Source organism: Mastigoproctus giganteus, chromosome 2 (genome assembly GCF_048544385.1).
Source record: "Mastigoproctus giganteus isolate SK-2022 chromosome 2, ASM4854438v1, whole genome shotgun sequence".
NCBI classification, from domain to species: Eukaryota; Metazoa; Arthropoda; class Arachnida; order Uropygi; family Thelyphonidae; genus Mastigoproctus; species Mastigoproctus giganteus.
The window spans coordinates 236,144,447-236,169,260 of NC_143576.1; the positions used below are offsets into that span (position 1 = coordinate 236,144,447).

General features: G+C 36.8%; 1 protein-coding gene across 1 annotated transcript in view; it reads left to right on the forward strand.

Annotated features, from left to right (window-relative positions):
* Positions 1-24,814, forward strand: part of caly (ubiquitin carboxyl-terminal hydrolase calypso) — a 175,797-nt gene that overhangs the window by 22,025 nt on the left and 128,958 nt on the right. Inside the window, exons 2-3 of the mRNA XM_090390239.1 lie at positions 2,030-2,114; positions 23,548-23,677. Coding sequence (XP_090246365.1) covers positions 2,030-2,114; positions 23,548-23,677 — 215 coding nt within the window. The remainder of the gene's footprint in view (positions 1-2,029; positions 2,115-23,547; positions 23,678-24,814) is intronic.

Consider the following 24,814-nt stretch of genomic DNA (forward strand, 5'->3'; position numbering starts at 1 on the left):
TTCCACCAACTAACCACCCGCTGGCCAAAGGCAAATTTCCGCACATCTATCCTACATCTGTCTTTCCCCAATTTGAATTTATGCCCTCTCAGGTGATTATTCTGAGCAAGAGGCAGAATCCCATCAGCATTGAGCATGCTCAAACCATTCAAGGCTTTATACACTTCTATCAGATCACCTCTCCAGTGCCTTGTCTCCAGACACTAATTTTCAAAACTTAAGCCTTTCTTCGTAAGAGCAACCCTTTGTTCCATTCACTAATCTTGTTGCCCTTCTCTGTACTCGTTCCAGCAGCTCTACATCCTTCTTGAAATGAGGCCTCCAGACCTGTATACAGTACTCAAGGTGTGGCCTGACCATTGCCTTATACAAGGGAATAATCACCTCCTTATCCCTGCTAGAAAAATTTCTGTATATCATTGATATGACACCATGAGCTACTCTTGCAGCTTGTCTGCACTACTCAGAGAACTTCATATCTGCCTGCACAATTACCCCCAGGTCCTTTTCATTCTCTACCACTGTCAGTGTAGTACCACAGAGTTGGTACGTTGCTCTGGGGTTGCTGTTTCCCATAAATAATTCCCCCCACCTTCCATTCCTAATATAATTAAAATTGTAGCTTTTTGAGAGTGTTAACTTCTAGCTTTCAGTGATATTTTTCTTGAATGTACTTTCGATGAATGTCACTAGAAGGCTCAAACATTGCAAAAGCTATGATTCCACAAATCGTATTGGGAGGGGAGTAAAACAAAATTAACAGTGAGATTTGTGCTATCATTATGCCTACAAAGTTGTTACGAGAATTAATCTTTAATTACATATATCTGTGGCTGATAGTGGTCACTATTTTACATGGTTAGCATAGGAAGATGCATAATTTGGCATATATTTTTTAATTTCCATCATGATTTTGCCTTTTATCAGTAAAAAGAAAGTAATATAATGTAAGTTACAATGGGATCATAACTTTATGCATTAATTATGTATAAATATCAGAAAACGAGTTCATTGCATGCTTCATTCATTAAATAAAAAAGTGTGCAACTATACAGAGTATAACCAACTGATGGTTACCATTTTAAATTAATATGGTAATCATCTTTTTTTCCTACTCATGAATTTGCTGCTAACAGCAACAAGTCATGCTTGTGAGTTGCTATTACTATCTACAACCAAGCTATAATTAAATATCAAAAAAGGAAATTAACCAGACAGAGCTAATACTCACCCAGTGATATACAACAGCATAGGATCCTGCAAGAATGCTTTGTAAGACTCCACACCCATGCATGAATCCCTAAATCTGACACCCACATCAAGTTAAAAAAAATAGCACGAAAGAAAGTTTGCAGGAACCACAATAACCACTTTGTCAGCTACTTGTTTAGTTTGTTTAATTATAGTTTTGTTATAGGTAAAAGTAGTGCATAACAAACACAGCTTGTTGCAGTTAATAGCAAATTTGCATTAAAAAAGTTTATTTAATAATAAACTTCAGTAAAAAAAAAAGTAACTTTGGTTAATCAGTTTGCTGCATTAGATTGTAATGGTAGCATGCAACTCTGTTGGCCTGCCAGTGTCCAAAAAAGTCATTTGCCATTCCCACTTCACACCTGTAGGGGCCTCGTCTTCTCCTCCACTTATCATCCCTTTGTATTTCAAAGAATTGAATAATAGAATAGTTACTTATCAAAGGAGTAATGAGGATATTAGGTAGAAGAGTTCAAGCCCCTGTGGGTATGGAGTGAGGAAGACAAATGGTCTTGACAAGTCTAAAGAACTGCTGCCTACTTGTGCTAGTACTGAATAAACCGTATTCAGTACCACCTTATACTATGAAAATAATTTTTAGAATTTTAAGTGTTTATTTTGCTAAGATTTCAAAAATTAAGATTCTAAGTATTAAAAATGCTATCTTCATGTACTTAACATTTGGATATACGTAAAAGAGTAAAAATTTTTATTGGTTTGTAAATGAAACATATTCATATTATTTAAATATATTTAATATAAACATTTTTTAAAGGTTTGTTTACATTGCTTTTGGAAGATTTTGGTGTCAGAGGTGTACAGGTAGAAGAAATATATGATTTACAAAAACCAATTGAAGGGTGAGTAAAAGTTAAGGAATAATATGGTTATTTCATTTTCATAATATTGTATCTTCAAAATCTATTCTTCCTACTTCCGGTCCATAGGTTGTATGTGGTTTTCACACACAGAAAATTGATTACCCAGTCAGATGTAGTGACATGATTTCTACAAGCATGTTGAAAGAGTGAATGGGCGATAAGACAGGAAATTACTGGAGTAAACAACCATAAACTTGCCACTCACTATATACAAACGTGTCTTGTTCTGATTCCCATGTATGCCTTGATGGTTTGGTCCTCCACTTCCCTCACTAAAATCAAAAAATTCATGGGTATTGAGTACTACATTTTAAGGTGATTGAACCGTATTAATAGCTACCCTTTCACCATCTTGAGATCTATAATGTATGCAAATCTTGGTTGCACCCCTTGGAATCAGTTGCTCATTACGGGAAATTTATGCATCCTCTCTCTGCTTCTCACCAATTGTCTTGGCACCCCCAAATGTCCACATTCTTGTTGCAACTCTAGGCTGTCCAGCATTCTTTGCAGTAATGTGTGGATTCCCCCAAATAAGCTAATTACAGAATTTAACCATGCTTAGAAGGTTTTTTCTAGCTAATGCCCTCCAAATGTTATGATACCCTGAAGATTTACCCCATAATTTCTGTGATTAGAAAGTGCACAGATCTCAGAAGGTACAGGATGTGTACTATCACATACAGCTGGAGCAGTTTCCTGATTATCCCCTTCAGAATGCAGTCTCTGTTGGAGCAATATGACCTTAGTTGCTAATGCTCCTAAAAACCAAATAAAACAAACAAACAAGCAGTCTCTGTTCAACCCTGCTTTGCTCCTCTGCTGAGGAGAATTAATTTGTTTGTGTGTACACAGTACTGCCATTAATGCTGTCACAAAAGTAAGACTCCTTTAAAAATGAAAATGATATCATAGCGATGTGGGTTTTGCATCATGTGTAGTACTAATGTATGGTTTTCTTTAACAGATATCAACTAGTGAAGGAAGCCAGTGAAAATGGAATGGGGAGATAAAGAAAACAGGACTGCTGTCATAGGTCTTCATAAGGCAGGACATGATGCACCTACAATTTTCAAACTTCTGAAACCACTTGGAATAAGCTGAAGATTTGTCTTTGGCTTATTTAAAGTGGTTTCGGAAGGGCAATTGATAGGTACAACGAACAGTAGAGAACTGATGACAGGTCCCGGTCTGGCTGCCCAAGAACTGTGAGGACCCCTGCAGCTATCAAGGCAGTGGAGAACAGAATTCATAGGAATCCCCTACGAAAACAGAAAATCATGTCCGAAGAAATGGGAATGCCACCAAGATCGAGGTCACGCATAATCAAATGTGATTTAGGGATGAGTGCCCACAGGAGAATAGGACAGTTCCTAACTCCAGCTCTGATGGAACAGAGGTGCAAAAGATCAGAGGCACTGCAGCATCGGCATGAGAATGGTAAGCATCAACAGATACTCTTCACAGTTGAAAAGATTTTTACTATTGAGGAGTTACAACCATCAAAATGACAAGATGTATGCTCATAGCTCTGCAGAGACATATCAGGCCGTTAAAAGGTCTGAAAGGAGTCATCATCCAGCATCAGTGATGGTTTGGGGGGACTCTCCTACGAAGGTGTAACAAAGATGCATTTTTGTGTTCAGGGAACAAAAACTAGTGCCAAGGTGTACCTGAATGATATTCTGGAGTTGCATGTGAGACCCCTCAATCAGATTCTCTTTAGTGGTCAGCACTGGATCTTCCAACAGGACTCAGCACCTGCCCACAAGGCAAACACAGCTGACTGAGAATGTGCCAGAGTTCATCAGTCATCACGAATGGCCTCCCACCAGCCCAGATCTTAATCCACTTGATTACCGTTTGTGGGCTATTTTGGAAGGGATTGTCTGTGGTAAATGGCATACCACATTGGAGAGTCTGAAGAGATTACTGGAGCATGCTATGGCCAATTTCCTGCTGGATGTTGTGCATGCTTCTATTGATGAATGGCCGTAACATTTGAGGTCTTGTGTAAAAAACAAGAGTGTGAGGGCATTTTGAATGAGTATTGTGTTGCTTCATTTGTTGGATGTTCAAGAATAAACTCACAAAGTTTTGAGTTCCTCTACTGGCATACTGCCATAACTCCATTATTTTGTGGCTACATGCAGTAACCTATGTGACAGTATTTATGGCAGTACTATGTATTATTATATATATGAATGTTGTATACAGCAATACCTCGCTTAGCACGGCTTCAAACAGCACAGGTTTCACTATAACACAGTTTTCAATTAAGTTTAAGTCGAAAATTTACTGTACATATTAAAATTTATTCAATAGCCTATAGACAGGTACTATACATATATGCTGCGGTGCCAATTCTATTGTGTACCATGCACATGTGACAATAGCTCTCTTCAGGCAGTCAGCTGCAATGTGCAACAGTGTTCAGTATTCTTAATTCCATCCTGACGAGACGACATAATAGTTTTTCAAACTTTTCATTTCAAAATTTATTTTTTACCCCTTTAAATATGATCAAAAATATATCTGCATCTTGGCTAGAAATTACTGCCAACAACATGCATTCTGTTTGGCAGCATGTTTTGCCCTATTTAGTAAATGATTTCACTGGTTTTGAATCGCAAGTTCAGATAATTTCCGAAGACATTGTGAAGGTCGGAAAAGACTTGGGATGATTCAAAACTTTGGACACTGCCAATGTACGGGACTGCATTGACTCACATGCAAATGACTTAGATGATGCAGCTCTCCTTGAAATTAGCAAGCAAACTGCATATGCAGAAGAGGAAAACAATTCTGAAGTGCCACCAAAACAATTTTCAACAGAAGAACTGGAGAAAGTTTTTTGGGGGGTTGACATGGCCTGCGAGGCGATTAAGAATAGAGATCCGAATGTTGAACATAGCATCGATATCACCAGACTTCATTATTGAAATACCTAAATAAACAACTGCTTTTTTAAAGCTTTTTTCTCATCTCTCATGTTATCTTTTCATTAATAAAATTTTTGCAATATTTTTTTAAATTTCAAATTGGCTATCAAGTGCAAAATTGTTTATAGATTTATTATAATTTGTTTGTAGACTGTTTCTCTGCTACACATTCAATTAAAACCCATTATAATTATACCTCAATCAGCACGGTTTCACATAACACGGAATAGTTTCGGTACCAATTATCAGTGCTATGAGGGGTATTGCTGTATATTATGATACTTATGTATTTATGTGTTTCTACCTTTTGCTTGTATCACTTTATATATGTGTGCTTCATTTTTTTAAATTAATTTTATTTATTTATTTTTATGAAAACCTCAAACACAAGAGGTATTAGAAAAACTATAGTACTTGGCACCATGCATGCATTGAAAGTTGAGAAGATGAAAGAAGATACTTGTTGACATTAGACTTGAACTTCTGTAGATTGTAATTTTCAGGAAATACATATGAAGGAAGGTTGTTCCAGAAAACTGAAGTTGAATGAATATATGAGGAAGAAGAAAAGTTGGTTGTGTGAGTTTGAACAGTAAAAGAATGTTGACTGGTTGCAGCATGTTTGGACTGCTTTGGAAGAGAGAATGGGAATTATAGAAGCCAATTCAGAACAGTGCTCAAGGAAGTATCTATAGAAAAGGCATGCAGTAGAAACAAAATGTCTATGAGACAGAGTGAAGAGACTCTGTTAGAGATGAGTCATTAATTAATCTAACTGCCCTGTGTTGAATGGAATCTAGAAGCATGAGAGAGGTTTTGGGGGAATCGATCCAGATGTGGGAACAGTATTCTCCATGGTAGGACAAATTTGTGATTTGTACAGAGTGAATAGCTGTTCAGAAGAAAAGTAACGCTGAGAGCAAAAGAGAAAACCCAGTTTTTTAGATGCAGAGGAAGCAATGTTTGTGATGTGTTTATGGTAAGAGAGATTAGAAGTTAGGATAATCCTCAATAGAGATATATGATCTTGCCTAGAAATCAGAGTGTCATCGAAGATAAGCATAGGAGCAGAAAAATTCTTTTTGTGAGATATAAGACAGGATTGAGTTTTAGAAGGATTGAAATCAACTAAGTTATCTTTGTCCCACTGTAAAATTACCTGGAGATCAGCATTTAAGGAATTGATAGTGGATATTTGAGAAGTTGAAACTGTTTTGTGCAGGGCAAGTTTTCTCAAACTGGAAAGTTGAATGCAATGTGCTATCATCAGCAAAACTAGGATAGGTTTCTGGTCAGTAGAAAGAAAAAAAGAAAGAAAGAAAGTGCAGCCATTATCAACCCACTGCAGGATGGAAGCCTCCTCAACAATTCATGCTGAGGGAAATGGACCATAATCTGCCATGCTGGTCCAGTGCGGGTTGGCAGATCGACCGTATTCAGCAGTCAGGGGCTTGAACCCCAGTCTACTCAAAGAGCATTTGCTACTGCACTTCCGCTCCTGACCACTCGGCTATGGAGGTCAATAGAAGAAGGTCATTAATATACAAGAGAAAACGAGCGGGATAAAGAACTGAACCCTGAGGAACACCAGCATTAGTGAAGAAGTTAGAAACTGACAGTCATCTACTATTACCCGCAGTGAGCGGTCAGAGAGAAACTGGATACCCAAGTACAAAAAACAGTTAGCAAACCATAAGGTGGATGCATATTTAGAAGACCTTTATTTCAAACATGATCTCCTCCTATACAGTTGCTCTTGAAATGTCGAGAGCAACTGCTTGAGTTTCACCAAACTTTTCCATTGAATTTGTCCAATTATGGGTAACATAAGCCAGGATATCACCAGTGGATCGACACTGACATAATCCATACTGACGAACATTGATCAGATGGAAGGTTTCCATATAGTTTAATAAGAGTTGGCAGTTAATTGATAACTCCATTACTTTAGAAAGAGTAGAAGTAAGGCAATGGGATAATAATTGGATTGGAGGGATTTGTCACCCTTTTTAGGAACTGGCTGGATATGAGCAAATTTTCAAGCAGAAGAGAAAATACCTTTAGAATAAGAAAGTGGGAAAAGGTGACATGGGCCAGGAGTAAGTTCAGGAGCACAGGTTTTAAGAATAAGTGGAGAAATACCATCAGGACCTGGAGCTTTCTTAGCATCAAGATTGTTCAAAATCTTTCTGACATACTTTCGATGAAAGACCACAGGAGGCATTGAACAGAGTGTACTTAGAATGGTGGGAGGTGGTTTGCCAAGATAATCAATATACAAATTGTAAGAAAAATAGGATGCTATCAGGTCAGCTTTATCTTTGGCTGAAGTGGCAATAGAACCATCTGGTTTTGACAGAGATGGGAACAGAGATGAGTAAAAGTTGTGACCAATAACTTTGGCAAGAAACCAGAATGCTTGACTACCATTTGGACAAGAAACAAACAAGTATTCTACTCTTAGCCAGTTTGAAATCTAGTTTGGTCTGATTAATAACTGCTTTACAATTGTTGCGAGCTCTGGCATATGCAGAAAATAAACCTGGAGATTTGGATACAAGCCAATTACAGTATGCAACATTCTTCTCGTGGACAGCCTTAGCACATTTATTGGAAAAACCAAGGTGTAGGTAAAGGACAAGATTTTAAGGTAGAGTGTGGAATGAAGGGTTTCATCCCTACAAGAATATTTTCACTGGCACGATCTGTGCAAAGGTTGACATCAGAAGGTTTGAAACAGTGATCTGACCAAGGAAAAAAAAAAGGAAAGAAATCTCTCAGATCATCCCATTTTGCATTATTATAATGCCAAACAACATGAGGTTAAGCATGGCCACTAGAGAAAGGTTTCATTGGAGAAGAGACCATCATCAAGTTGTGCCTAGAGGACCACTCACCTCAACTGTGTACTTAGAAGGGTTTTTTTGTGAGAAAAAGAGCAAACATGTTGGCTGTGTGGTTAGGATTGCCTGGTATTCTGGTAGGTAAATGAATTATCTGTATGAGTTCAGCAGTAGTAATTGCAAACACCTTAGCGTCTCGACCAGCTGGGTCTGCGTGACTAGAAAACAGAAGCCAGCTGGCATTGTGAACATTAAAATCACCAAGGAAAATTACCTCACTGTTAGGAAAGTTTGGTTGGGGAAAGTCAAATTTCAAAGAGAGGAAGTGAAAGACTTCCAGGTGATTAGTGGAGTTGGGAGAACGGTAGAGACAACAGATGAATTTGACAGAATGTGGTAGAGATTTTAAGCCAGAGAAGGCCGAAAAGAGAAGATTCCAAATTATTAAGTCTCTAACAAAGAATATCAGAACAGACATATGCATAAGTACCACCTTTGAAGCAAATGGAATCATACGGCAAATAATTCGAATAACTGAGATGAGCAGTGGTTGAATCATCCAATAACTGGGATTCTGTCAGAAAATGTACATGGGGTTTGGCAGACTGTAAGTGGAAATGGACATCATTGAGATTACAACTGAGACCACATATATTTGTGAAATGAACAAGGAAGTGTTTGGGAGGTTTAGATCTTTTCACAGATAAGTTTGTTCTGTTATTTTAACAATTCATGGTATATTCAGAAGTAAGAAAAGGTGGCGAGGAAATGCTGTATGAAGTAATGAAATTTTTGGATATGGCATATGTGTGGTAAGAATATACCCAGCTGCTCCAGTTTCTCATACAAATGTATATAGGCACCTCCCTAGCCGAAGGCTGTTCAGGGGTGAAGCATTCTGCACTGGATTGAGTTAATAATAGTAATAATAAGAAGCATGATACAGAGTATTGCAAAAGCTTAAGCCAGTCACAAACAGGCTTTCACTGCTGCCAGCACTGTCCTTAATAGATACTTTGGTCTCTGAAGAGGGAGCAAAGAAGTTGCCACTATATAAGACTTTGTATAAATTTAACATAAATTTTAAATTAATGTACAGTTAATACATTAGGCATCATGATGCATAGATGTATAACTAAAATGCAAACTAAAGTTTACATAAAAGGCATCATTTTACAACATCTTATATTGTGAATCCCAGCTCAACAAGTTTCTCTACTCATACACCTCAAAGAAGTAGCACTTCTCCTGAATAAATATTATTGCTGCTTATTTTCAGTTGTGTGAATGTAGTGTCACTCGAAAATAGTGTCACCCAGATGGCACTATTTTCGAGATTTTCTCCTCATCAGTGGATGGGTAGGCCCCATGTCAAGAGCACACCCCACTTTTGACTTGACTCAACAATATGTGAAATGGCAGAAGGCTCAGAAAGTTGAAATATTTGGGTTGTCTATCTGTCTTGAATGGAGGAGGAAGTAATCTTCAATATGATGCCATCCATGTGGTTGCATTAATCTGAGAATAAGTAACAGTGTACTTCTCTTTCAAGAGAAGTAGTGCTTCTTTGAATTGCATGAGTAGGACAACTTGTGAAGGGATTCATAATATTGAGACCTTATGAAATGATGCTTTTTATGCAAACTTTGGTTTGGTTTTATTTATACAGCTATGCATAAACCGATGCTTAGTTGTATAATTCCATACCTTGAAACTTTAACTCTAAAAATGCATAGAATGATAAATAAATCATTAATTTAGAATAGTCCTTAAAGAGGAGTTTTTGTCTTTATCCTTCCTTTCGTATGAGAAGCTTGATTAAATGCATTATTACTGTTGAATGTGCCTAATAACAGAAATAATAGTTTACTACTTCCACCTGAAACTGTCATAGTGTATAGCACTTAACACATCTCTAGTTTGTATTTGGTATGTTATATACCTGTCTCAGTATATAGTACTATTTCAGAACAGTACTGTATATGACTTGTATTACTATATATTGCCTTGTATTATTCCTTATCGATCTACCAGAGAGTATTTTGTAGCAGGATAATAACCAGCCCAACACTTCAGAGATTACTGTATACTTCCAGTAGGATGTGTGTATGTCCTTCCTTTTGTCTACACCAGCGGTTCCCAAACTTTCTCAGTTCACAGCACCCTTAGTGTCCCAGTAATTTTTTCACAGCATTCCTAGGCCAAAAGAAATATCTAACATGATGGTTTTTGACCTGTTAATAATCTGATTCTGTGTGTGTGTGTGTGTGTGTGTGTGTGTGTGTGTGTGTGTGTGTGTGTGTGTGTGTGTGTGTGTGTGTGTGTAATATTAAAAAATATATATGTAATATGATAGTTATTATAATAATATAATTAAAAACAAAATTATAATTCATAATAGAAATTATATATACTTATATAATAATTTTATTCTTTATATAGAGGTACTAAATAAATATCAATTATAGATCACCACAAAGTTGAAAAGATACAGTACAATGGATACTGTACCCCTTTTTTATAATGAAATAAATGTATAAATTTCAAAAAATGAAAATAACTTTAAGTAACTTAAACTCAAATTACATGGCACCTTGGTTGAAACCAATGGTCTACACTTTCACCAGATTTCCATTACATTTCTATGCTTATACATTAACTTTTCCAGTAGTATGCATGTAGATATATGTTTCACATGTGGACTCTGAGAAGTAGACACGTAGAGGGCTGATGTTTGAAGTAGAAGACTAACCTACATTTTGAAGGTTGCTTCAATGTGACTATTAATCTACAAATTGACTTTAATTTTTTTAGTTAATGCTGTCTTCTCTTATGTGTGCTTCCAACTAATTGTAGACTCACTTTATAATAGATAGCACCAAGAAAATAGGTCGCACCTGCTGACCATATTGGACTTAAAAAGTTGGAATCGTTGAAGAATTTCTGTGGAATTAAGATCTAGATTTTGATAAAAACTGTATCAGGTTTTGATAAACCTGAAACAGTTTTATAGGTTATACATAGATGCAGAGAATATTATTATATCAAAAAAAGTAACAGAGAGTTTTATTTACAATTGTTTTTATAATTTAAGAAAATATATGATTTGATTTGTGTTGTTAACAATGTGTTGTTGAGAAATAAATTTAATTTTTTTAATAAATTTTTTTAGATGTAGTCTAAAAAAACTTGGACAGCATTCCATGTGCAATCTGACCACTGACTTATATAGTAGGAATATGTGTCCCTGTTCTACGAGGAAATGTTTATTGAATTATGCTGCATGGAGAACTTCATATCTATGTGGATCACATCCCATAAATCTCTGTTATCTAATGTCCTTTACTTGGAGGAATGTACGTGACCTTTTAGACCCCACACATATTTTAGCGATTTTATTCTCTTTGTCTCCTTCATCCACTCAGCTGGAAATCATAGTATGTTTCAAGAAAAGTTTTTTTCTTTTATTTTTCTATTGAAAATTTCAGAAATCTCTGTTAGTTATTCATTTTCTGCCTACACCAAAGCTCGCAACAATTGTAAAGCAGTTAATAATCAGTCCAAACTAGAGTTTGAATAGGCTAAGAGTAGGAAACTTGCTTCTTTCTTGCCCTAATGGTAGCCGAGCATTGTGGTCTCTTGCCAAAGCTATTGGCCGCAACTTTTGCCCATCTCTGCTCCCACCTCTGTCCAAACCAAATGGTTCTGTTGTCACTTCAGTCAAGGATAAAGCTAACCTGCTAGAATTCCATTTTTCTTCCAACTCATGTATTAATGATCTTGGTAAAACACCTCCCACCATTCCCAGCACTCTCCATTCAATGCCTCCTGCGGTCTTCTGTCAAAAGGATTTTGATGAATCTTGATGCTAAGAAAGTTCTAGGTCCCAATGGTATTTCTCCACTTGTTCTCAAAACCTGTGCTTCTGAACTTACTCCTGTTCTATGTCGCCTTTTTTCATTTTCTTATTCCAAAGGTGTTTTTCCTTCTGTTTGGAAATTTGCTCATATCCAGCTAGTTCCCAAAAAGGGTGACAAATCCCTCCCATCCAATTATCATCCCATTGCAATTACTTCTACTCTTTCTAAAGTAATGGAGAAATCAATTAACTGCCAACTCTTAAACTACCTAGAAACCTTCTGGCTTATATTACCCATTTATGGACTAATTCAATGGAAAGGTTCGGTGAAACACAAGTAGTTGCTCTTGACATCTCAAAGGCTTTCGATCGTGTCTGGCATAAAGGTTTTCTAAACAAACTTCCATCTTATGGTTTGCCAACTGTTTTTTGTAATTGGTTATCCAGTTTTTTCTCTGATCGCTCACTGAGGGTGATGGTAGATGGCTCTATGTCTTCTAACTTCTCCACTAATGCCGGTTTCCCCCAAGGTTCAGTTCTTTCCCCCACTCTTTTCCTCTTGTATATTAATGACCTTCTTCCATTGAATGGAAATTCTATCCATAGTTTTGCCGATGATAGCACATTGCATTCCACTTTCCATTTTGAGAAACCTTGCCTTGCTCAATCAGCTTCAACTACTCAAAAATCTGCTACCAATTCCTTAAATGCCGATCTTCAGGTAATTCTCCAGTGGGGCAAAGACGACTTAGTTGATTTCAACCCTTCTAAAACTCAGTCTTGTCTTATATCTCGCAAAAAGGATTCTTCTGCTCCTATGCTTATTTTTGGTGACACTCCGATTTCTAGGCAAAATGATATATCTCTTTTGGGGATTACCCTGACTTCTAATCTCTCTTTGCACAAGCACATTACAAATATTGCTTCCTCTGCATCTAAAAAACTTGGTTTTCTCTTTCGTTCTCGGCGTTACTTTTCTTCTAAACGGCTGCTCACGTATAAATTGCAAATCCGCCCTACCATGGAATATTGTTCCCACATCTGGAGTGGTGCCCCCAAAACCTCTCTCAGGCTTCTTGATTCTATTCAGAAGAGGGCAGTTAGGTTAATTAATGATTCATCTCTAACAGAGTCTCTCCACTCGCTTTCTCATAGATGTACTGTTTCTGCTGCATGCCTCTTCTACAGATACTTCCATGAGCACTATTCTTCTGAATTGGCTTCTGTAATTCCCACTCTCTCTTTCAAAACAGTTCGAACACGTGTAGCCACCTGCCAACATCCATTTACTGTCCAACTTCAGACTCACAGAACCAACTTTTCATCTTCCTCGTTTATTCATTCAACTGCCATTTTCTGGAATAACCTTCCTCCATACGTATTTCCTGAAAATTACAGTCTACAGAAGTTCAAGTCCAATGTCAACAAATATATATTCTTTCGTCTTCTCAACCTCCAACCCAAGCACGGTACTAAGTACTGTAGGTTCTAATACCTCTCGTGTTTGGGGTTTACATAAAAAAAAAAAAAAAAAGACAATAAATACAGGACCAAAAATGCTACTAAGCCTTTTTAGTTTTTATTCCTGGTGCAGCCAAGTGCAAGTTGCCCTCGCTAAAGCTTACTTCTGAATGAGGCTACCACATTTGTTACTTTATTCAAGATTGTGAGGTAGGGCACAGTCAAGGACATATTAGCCATAGTCGTTTCCCTTAACTAAGGTGTCTGCATGCTCCAACTTGTTTATATTTTGAGTAGAAAAGAACCAGCTTGCGTTTCCTTCAGAATACCATTTTTATTTTTATACTCCTGTATTGTTTTCTTAACATTGCTTTCATGATTTTCCCAAGGCCGCCGTAGCCTAGTGGTCAGGCGCGCGGGTGCATAAGTACACGTGCCTTAAGTGACCGGTGTTCAAACCCGTGACTGCTGAATGCGGTGCTGTTTCTTCTACTCTGTCTTCTGTCTATCTTGTGAACTCCTCTGACCGTTTGGGCATCCCGGAGTATAAACAGAAAAGAAATTCATGATTTTCCCAGTCGCTGAAGTCAGACTGACTGGATGTTAATCACTCTGCTCTTAGAACTGCCTTTGTGGTTTGGTAATAGGCTGGCATTTCTCTAATCCAAAGGAATCCCTTCTTAGTAGTAGTAGTGGCATGTGATGCAAGAAAGTAAGTGTATGAGCTTATGCAGCATCAGCCAAAAAAAAATCACACCATTCCCTCCAAATGCCTGTCCAGTTCCTCCTTAAATTTATTTAACCTGTCAACTTCCACAATGACAGATGGAAGTTTGTTCCATCAATTAACCACCCGCTGGCTAAAAGCAAATTTCCACACATCTATTCTACATCTGTCTTTTCTTAATTTGAATTTATGCCCCCTTAGGTTCGTAATCTGAACAAGTGGAAGGATCCCATCAGAATTCAGCGTGCTCAACCCATTCAAGGCCTTATACACCTCAATCAGATCACCATGCAGGTGCCTAGTCTCCAGCCATTGCAATTTGCAGAACTTAAGCTTCTCTTGGTAAGAGGATCCCTTCATTCCCCTCACCAATCTTGTTGCCCTTCTCTGTACACGCTCAAGTAAATCTACATCCTTCCTAAAATGAGGTCTCCAGACCTGTACGCAGTACTCAAGGCATGGCCTGACCATTGCCTTATACAGGAGGACAATCACCTCCTTTTCCCTGCTAGCAAAATTCCTATATATCATTGACAAAACCCCATGACCTGCCCTGGCAGCCTGTCTGCATTGCTCAGAAAACTTCATATCTCACTGCACAATTACTCCCAGGTCTTTTTCATTTTCTACCACCTTAAGTGTAGTACCATACCGTGTGGTACTACACTGTCTAATGATGCCCTCATAATTAATCTCAATGATCTTAAATCCACAAAAGCAACGAAGAGTTCACCAGTATTGGCCAACAGTTGCTCATTGCAACTGCCAGCTTGGCTGGCTAACTACCCGATTGAAAAGGCCTTTAAGAATTCCCCTAGTCTCTGACAGGATTTAAACTCACTAAACTGTCATGGAGGACTTATACTTGGAAAGTATAATTTAGCACCAGCTTCCATTGATGTATTTCACTTATTTTCCTTACTAATAAAATAAGAACAATAAATAAATCAGTTAAACTTTATTTCATAAATTATTTTAAATATTACATTTTTTCATTATTATATTTCAGGGGGCATGATGATTAATGAGAGTGAGATTAACTTAAGATATATTTGTAAGATTATGCTAAGTATTTTTTAATATACTAAATATTTTGATGGAAAATCTGTAGTTTAACATTTTTCTGTATGTGTTCATCTAATATATACACTCAGTGATCATGGAATTATTATTATTATTAAAATCAATTTCCCAAGAAACCTTGGGTCACCCCGGGATGGCTCTGTGCCAGAAGGGTGTGAATATTTACAGTCTAAGATGCAAGGAACGCATATACAATAAACAAGAGTACATGTGTGCTCGACCCGAGACATATACAGGATTAAATATACAAAATATATTTAATATATTTGTCAAATACCAATAGGCAAGTTTAAATAAAAGTCAGTCGTGTCCAGGAGCAGGTGAGTATCATAGATTCATTATCTGGTAGCAGTTCTTGAGGATTTCCTTACTGTAGGGCTTGTCTTCACAGTACCTATCAGGGTGGATCCTAAATTTATTGAAGATCCAAAGACAGTTGGCTGGAAACATGTTCCTTGAGGAATCAATGCTTGACAACGTAAGATGCAGAGGGAGACAGGAGTTTGGGTGCTCCTCTCTTGCCCTCCTCAGGCCAGAGATTAATGTGGATACAGATGGAGCATCAATTCGCCCCATTAGAAGCCGTGCAAGCATGAGGACATTTTTTGTCATGATGATATGTCTCCAGGGAGTGGTGCCCAGATTTGCTTGTAGGATCGATCTGGAGATACTTCGGGGGTAGCCTACAATCCTGTTCATCCATCTAAGCAACTAGTACTCTAAACTGAGATACTTGTGAAGGTATGAGGCAGGGGCAGATGACCAAATTTCTGATGCATAGAGAGGGATCGGCGTAATACACCTCAGGATGTGCCGAACAAGCAGCGCTGGCTGTTGAACACCGAGCTCCTGATGCATGGCCCAAAGAGCCGTGTACGTTTTCCGCCTCATCCTGACAAAGTGAGGCTGAAAGGTGAGCCCATCATCCCAGGTGAGACCAAGGTCAGTATGAGAGGTCACTTTTTGCACCGGCTCCCCACTAACAAAGATTTGGATATCATTTTTGACCCTCTTCTTTGTTATCGTCAGTTGCGCTGATTTGGAAGGGCTCAGATGCAGCCCAATTGTGGCAAGATAACTTTCCAAGCTCAATATCTGCCTAGAAGCTTGTTGGTTGATATGAATCTGATGATTATGATCTGAGCTAACACAGAACTTCAGATCGTAGGCATAAGAGACAAAGTTAGGATTCTGGGCTAGGAAAGGCTCCAAAACCGCTGCAAACAGAATAGTTGACGGTACGCTTCCTTGCAGGATGCCTCTTGAGACGTCAATAGTTACCTGAAAGTTATTGTGGGTCACAGACAGGTGTCTAGGAAGTAAAATAGACTTCAAAATTTGAAGTAAGGTTTCTGCCAGGCCGAAGTAGTGTTTCAGAATGGTAAACAGAGCTGGGAGGTGTATTCTGTCATAAGCCAATTTAATGTCGAGGAATACGATATCAGTCTGTGATTTGGTGTTAAGGGTGCACTGAATTCTGAAGAGGGTATCAAGAAGATTGGTAGTTGTCGATCTCCTGTGCAGAACAGTATGCAGGTACAAAGCAATGCTGGGCAATTGTTCGCTGAATTACTTTTTCAAAAATTTTGAGTAAAGAACAACTGATGGAGATTGGTCGCAGGTCTTTAGGAGATTTGGATTTCTTGATCTTCAGAATGGGCTTAACATGGTAAGTTCTCCAAATTGAAGGAACTGTTCCAGATTGCAGGATTTGTCTGAAAAGGTGAAGGTCGACTATATATGGGCTGCAAATTTTGATAATAAAGAGTGGGAAACCATCAGGACCCACAGTAGATTTGTTGGGTAGTTTATTAATGACGTCAATTAGGGTCTCTCTAGTTATTTCTATTTCAGTCAAGTGTGCCCTAGGTAACCAGTCCTCTTGCGGGAGAGAGGAATCAGAGTCAGGAAAATCTGCTTGCTGTAAGCTGAACTGTGCCCATTCCTGGACAAGATTTTGGTCAATGGCTAGATGATGATGATGTGAAAGGATCCTTCTACCACTCTTCAACCTATCGAGAACAGCTTAGTTAAGGACCTGTCTTTTCTTTTTCAAGCAGCATGCTCTTTCTTTCTTAAAAATGGAAAGGTCTGAGAGAAGTTGGTTTTTCTGCCATTTCCAGTAGGCCTTCTGCTTCTTGATGAAAGCCGTCTTAGTTTCCTTGTTAAAACCCCAATTCGATCTGTTACCAATCTTAGTGATTCTGGCTGCACCGCGTAGTGCAATTAACTTCAGTTGTTCGGACAAGAGCATAATGGCATCCTCAGTGGCTCAGAATAGAGACGCCCCCAGTCAAACCCAATCAAGCATTGGAGAATGATCTCTAGCTTCAAATATTTAGTAGAGAAGGCTATCCTAGGCAATTCAGCAGAGTACTCGTCAGGGAACTCAAGGGAATTGCTCAGTAAGGATAGTTTACATGCAATTGGCGAGTGATCAGATTGGAATCGAAAATTGCTAGATGGGAGTTTGATGTCTTGCAAGTTGTAGAAGATTAGGTCCAGAGCTTGACTCGCTCTCTAGTTGGTTGCATTGCTAGCCGTGTAAGGTTAAAGGCCCGAAGAGTGGCCTCAAGGCCATCAAGGGCATCCCCATGCCTGGGCAGTGGAAAGTTAAAATCACCTGCTACAACAGTTGGAATTTTAGGCACTAAGTTGGTTGCTAACCACATGAGCAGCTCAGCTCTAGTGTCTTCATTGTGGTCTGGAGGAAAGTAAACCAGGCAGCATTGGATTTGGTGAAGAGGACTCCTCAGCATCGTGCAGACTGCTTCAAAGTTATTTGACTGACTCACTCATGTCCTTATTGACTGGAATCGATTGTTGAACAGGATTTCAACACCTCCGCCCTGCCCGCTAATCCTGTGATTCCCTATGTGTTTAGGGGTGTTAAAAGGGGTAAGATCAAGATGTCTATCTGCCATTAACCACATTTCTGTAAGGCAGATGACATCAAACTCATTAAGCAATGGAAGAGTCTGGAGACAATGAAGCTTGTTTTTCAGGCTGTGAACATTCTGCATAAACCAAAGAATCTCTCCTTTGTGAATTGTGACCACCTAAACTTAATACCGTGTTGAGCCACCTTTTGCACGGATAACAACTGCTATTTGCTTAGGCATTGATTTCATTAGATGCCTGAAGACATCTGTAGGGATCTGCAGACGTGCTGCCTGCAAGGCTTTCATGTCCACATGACTCACTTCCTATTCCAAGACCAATCAAGATGGATAATATCTTCACTGTGTTCCTTGAACCACTCTTGCACAGTGTGGGCCTCATGACATGACTCATTATCGTCTTGGAATAGGAAAAAAAAAAAAAAAATATATATATATATATATATATATATTTTTTTTTATATATATATATAAAAAAAAGGAAAAAAAAGCAACATGGCAGGGTACATGCAGTCTTCTGGGCGCATTATAGCCTTAGTTGCTAATGCGCCAATAAAACCCAACAACCAACCAGCATTCTTCTAAGAGTTTCCGACAGACCTCCCCAGTGAAACATTGGTCCATACACACCAGTGGCCCTAGTTCTTGCCAGCAATCACCACCACCTACTTGGATGGTGGGCACCATGCACGATGGGTCCATCGATTTGTGTTGCTTGTGCCACCCATGAAGGCATCTGTTGGTGTGTTGCTTCATGTATTTGGATTCATCTGACCAGCAGACTCATTTCCAGTCCTTCAGTGTCCAACTAGCATGTTGTTGACACCATATCTTTTGCTGTCGAGGATGATCAACTATGAGGAGAGGGTGTCTCTTGGGTCATCTGTTGCAGAACGTCATACATCTAAGTGTGTGGCCTGTTGTGATGTCAGCTGTCACGCCATGACCTGTTGCTGACCCTGTACAATGCACTGCACCCTTTGCTCACCACGAACATCCACCTTGCATAATCCACCTTGCACCCTGCCTCCCACTGACAGAACTAAAGATGCAAATTATCACTGCTCTAGCATATGAAGCTGTTCAGCTTTTTATACTGCGAGCTATGCAGCATAGTCCATTATGAATGGGGAGGTCACAATTCAATGACCACTGAGTGTATATATGAGGTGTGGCAATAAAGTTCTCGGACTGGTGCTGTTGCCGTCATGTTTGATGAGCTTGAAATTAAATGGAAGTGGTATGTTATAGTTCAAAGTTCCTCCAACACGTGGTGGTACAGAGATCTCTAGTAGGTTTACAGGTTGCAAGTAACAACCAGTTTCATTAGTAGCATTAATGTTCCATGTCACGATTTCACAGTGGATCAATGGATGAATATTAAATTTTGCTTTCAACAACTAGGAAAATCTGCAACAGAAAAATATGAAATGTTAAAACTTTGTTAACATTCAGTTATGCTTAAACAAACTTATACCATTCAGAGTGTTTAAATGGTATAAGCAGTTCAAAGAAGGATGTGAGGATGTTTGTGATGACCTCAGAAGTGGGCATCTATTAATCTTCTGAAATGAGGACAGAGTTGCAAAAGTTCAGGAAATTTTGCAAGGGATTGTCATTTGACCCTCAAAATGATGGCTAATGAGTTGGATACGAATAAGGAGACTATTCATCAAATTCTGCACAACGATTTAGGGAAAGGGATGGTACTTGCAAAATTTGTGCTGCACAGCCTCACGGATAAGCAGAAGCAAGTAAGAGTGTCATCATGAAAGGCTTTATACAGACTTGTCAAGACAGTCTTAATTTCCACAACTGTATCCACCACTGGGGATGAGTGTTGGGTTGGATTGGGTTAGGTTTTAGATTTTTTGGCACATTAGCAACAACGGCTATTATGCAATAAGACATTGAGTGTTGGGTGTTTCAGTACAACCCAGAGACAAAGTATCAAAGCATGCAGTGGACTTCGAAATCTTCACCAAGACTTAAAAAGTTTAATTTAAAGAAGTCCAGGTTCAAGATGATGTGGATCATGTTTTTCGACAAATGGTTTGATTCACAAGGAATTTGTACCTGAAGGGAATGATTGAATGCTGCATTCTACATACATAGGTTCAAAGACTATTAAATTGCATTTCCACAATTTCATGAGAAAGGCAGCTGGTTCTTTTTTCATGACAATTCTCCTACCCATTCTGCACTTGTGATGACATTTCTGATAAAACCTAGCATTGCACAGATCAACCATTCACCCTACTCTCCTGATATAGCACCAGCAGACCTCTTCCTCTTTTCCAAGGTAAAAACTGCTCTCAAAGGAAAGAGATTTCAAGATCTTGAGGACATAAAGAAAAATATAACCACCGAACTGAACATCTCTTTGGAGGCCTTTGCTGACTCTTTGCAGAAAGTTTTAAAACAGTATAATAAGTGCCTTTAAATCAGGTGGTGATTACTTTGAATAAAAATAAAACCATATTTGAGCTCCTTCACTTTGTTCTTTTTATTTGCACCATTCCTGAAACTGCCATAATTTGTGTGTGTGTGTGTGTGTGTGTGTGTGTGTGTGTGTGTGTGTGTGTGTGTGTGTGTGTGTGTGTGTGTGTGTGTGTGTGTGTGTGTGTGTAGAATATTATTAGAAAAAGTAAATCAATCCAATAATAATACCATCAGGGACCTAAGAAAACCCAAAAAAAAAAAAAAAAAATTTATTATTATCGCTTTTTACCGACAATCTAGATGACTTCAACTGGGGCCAACCACCCAGAATGAAGGCAAAAAACGACAAGAAGTTCTCTGTTTCTGTGATGATCAATATATGCTAAGTAATTTAAATCTAAACCAAATATAAACCAATAGGTCAAATATAAATCGAATATAAATAAATCGAATGATGATAAAAGTTAAGAAAAATTTTGAAATATTAGAATCAAAGGTAAGAAATATAAGTAAAATATAAATGTAAGCATATATTAATCATCGTTGACCCGACAGAGAACGTAATTTAATGATTAAAATAAGATTAAATATATAATACATACTACATTTGACCGTATCTAGGACATAATGTAATAGTCGTCAAAATAATATGTGGTGCCCCCTATGTGATGGATATGGTAAAAATAAATAATAAAATTAATGCAAAGAGAAACATGCAGATAGTAAGAAGAAAAACTAAAGGAGTAGGAATAATAGAACCTGAACTCCACAAAGGCAAAAAATAGTGGTATAGATAAGAAATAGTTTCTCCTACGTCCTCGGATTGCCCTAATAATTTCGGAGAAATAAAAATAAAGAGTGTAGGACAGTTTAAAGATATAAGTTCGTAGGAGAAACTATTTCTTATCTATACCACTATTTTTTGCCTTTGTGGAGTTCAGGTTCTATTATTCCTACTCCTTTAGTTTTTCTTCTTACTATCTGCATGTTTCTCTTTGTGTTAATTTTATTATTTATTTTTACCGTATCCATCACATAGGGGGCACCACATATTATTTTGACGACTATTACATTATGTCCTAGATATGGTCAAATGTAGTATGTATTATATATTTAATCTTATTTTAATCATTAAATTACGTTCTCTGTCGGATCAACGATGATTAATATATGCTTACATTTATATTTTACTTATATTTCTTACCTTTGATTCTAATATTTCAAAATTTTTCTTAACTTTTATCATCATTTGATTTATTTATATTCGATTTATATTTGACCTATTGGTTTATATTTGGTTTAGATTTAAATTACTTAGCATATATTGATCATCACAGAAACAGAGAACTTCTTGTCGTTTTTTGCCTTCATTCTGGGTGGTTGACCCCAGTTGAAGTCATCTAGATTGTCGGTAAAAAGTGATAATAATAATTTTTTTTTTTTTTTTTTTTTGCGTTTTCTTAGGTCCCTGATGGTATTATTATTGGATTGATTTACTTTTTCTAATAATATTCTATAGACATTATGGGTGTATTGCATGATTGCTTGCAACTGCATTAACCCATAAATATTAGTTATTGTCTTTTTAACTTTCTTTCTTTCCTTTTTTATCACTATATATATATATATACATAATTGAAATAAATATTGAACCAGAAGTTCAAGAAATAAAGCAAAGGAATATAAATGAAGAATTGATATTATGCAAAGTAAATTTAAGCTTAACAGAACTGATTTATGTCATCCATTACGTAAAGAAAAACATCTGACTGTTATATTAGAGATTACGGAATATGGAGAATAATAGATTTTAAAAAAATGGAAATCAGGCTAGTTAATACTGAAAGAAAACATGTGTCCAGAGCTACAGACAAAAGTGAAGCCTCAAAAAAAAAATAAAATAAAATACTAAGTATTACAAAAATCATTATAGCTAATACCATTCAATGTATCTTTATGTGAAAATTAGCTGTAATAATTTTTATAATACAGTACTTGATATCTTATTATTATTTTTTTCCCTTTTGAGGCTACTCTTTTGTCTATAGTTTAGGGTATGCATACCTTTTCTTTCAGTATTAACTAGCCTGCTTTCCATTTTTCTCATATCTGTTATTCTCCATATTCTGTATATATTCTCTGAGTCTCTCTCTCTCTTTCTATATATATACGTTTACAATAGTTCGATTTTCTTAAATACTGGTGTTTTTTTACATATAGGTATTGGCGTTAATACAATACTGGTCTTGAAGCTAGCCTTGTCTCGGTTATCTTAAATTCACATGGCCTATACATTTAGGATTTAGAAACTTATTGCGTATTGCTAAAGAAATTTTCATTCATTTGCTAAAGAAATTTTCAATTGCTAAAGAAATTTTCATGAAAATTTCTTTAGCAATACGCAATAAGTTTCTAAATCCTAAATGTATAGGCCATGTGAATTTAAGATAACCGAGACAAGGCTAGCTTAAAGACCAGTATTGTATTAACGCCAATACCTATATGTAAAAAAACACCAGTATATAAGAAAATCGAACTATTGTAAACGTATATACACTGGCACGTATAATGTTCAATTGGCCAACATGGCAATAACAATGGCATTAACGATGCACAAAAGACAGATTAAGACACAATAGAATGATAATACAAAATAATAATATATATATATATATATATTTATTTTATTATTATTTTTTTTAATATGTATTATATTTTTCTTTGTAATTCATTCTCTGTGTACTACTGAAATAAATAGGCGTTTTTTTTTTTAAAACCTGTTTCTCCTTTTCATAAAATGAAGTAGAAACTTCACAAAATGTATAAAACTATATTTTCATCAAAACTTTTGATTTAAAAAAAATTGAATTGAATGGCATTAACGATGCACAAAAGACAGATTAAGACACAATAGAATGATAATACAAAAGAATAATATATATATATATATTTATTTTATTATTATTTTTTTTAATATGTATTATATTTTTCTTTGTAATTCATTCTCTGTGTACTACTGAAATAAATAGGCGTTTTTTTTTTAAAACCTGTTTCTCCTTTTCATAAAATGAAGTAGAAACTTCACAAAATGTGTAAAACTATATTTTCATCAAAACTTTTGATTTAAAAAAAATTGAATTGTGATTATTTTATAGGCCGGTTTATGGCTTCATATTTCTGTTTAAATGGATTGAAGAGAGGAGGTCGAGACGGAAAGTGGTTATTACAGAAGAAAGTTTTGTGGAAGATGAAGAGATAGTAAATTCTATATTTTTTGCCCAACAGGTACTTTTTATTGTGGACAACATATTTTATGTAATTAGATCATGTGCCCTTTACCCATTTGATAATTGCAAATGCCATTTTCTTACATTTTTTAACATTAGCATTAGTAGAGGCATATGATGCAAGAAAGCTAGCTTATACAGCATCAACCAAAAAAGGAAAAAAAAAAAACTTCCTATTTCACCCATCCAGTCACTCCAAATGAGTTTGTCCCCTCAGGCAATTAATTTGGGAAGAGGAAGAATCCCATCAGCATTGAGCTTGCTCAAACCATTAACAGAGGTGGCCAAACTTTAGCACATGTCCACTTAGGCATATTCCCAGTGTGGCAAAAATAATATAAAAAATTATAAAATTAATTTGAAAAATCAGAAATGAAGACAAACATATACAATTTAAATTCCACTTTTATTGTCTGAAATTATGACTTTCAATGTGATGGGAGCCTACAGTCCATATTTACCGTCTGGTAGCATTATCTTAGTGCAGGTAGGTAGGGGTGCTAGTAAGCTGATGACATCATTTCTATGAGGATAATCATTTGTTCTAAAGAACAATTTTATGTTTATAAATTTAAAATTGTTTATTATTATTATTATATAAAGTGCTTAGTGTGAAATTCCTTTATATAGTTAGCAAATATTTCGGGTTATCAGTTGTAGATCAACAGGGGGAGGCAAAGTTTATTAATTCCACTTGAAGAAACCAGCCTTAAAGTTTTTGTATAGGATTTTTTTTTGCTTTTCTGTAGGAAAATCTCTGCTGTATTATTTTTTCTCCTCGCTTCCAAAGTCTATTAGTTTTTGAATGGCTTTTGGATCCACCTCTAGGTGGCATGCTACACATTTCCAACATAATATGTGGTACTTTGCAGGGAAAAGTTTGCAAAACAAACATGACCTTTTTGAAAGGGTCCAGAGATGAGCAGTTCACTTAGTGATGAACTATACAGGAACTCCCCGACTTACGGAAATTCGATTTTGCGTAAGTTTTTGGCCAGTGCAACCTTAAAAAATCGTGGAAACCCATTTTGCATCCCATAAGAATAAATGGAGGCATCGTGAAAATATCGTAATGTGAACCCAATAACACATTGTTTTGTTTTTTTTTTTAATTTGTTCGAAGTTCTTTGGAAGT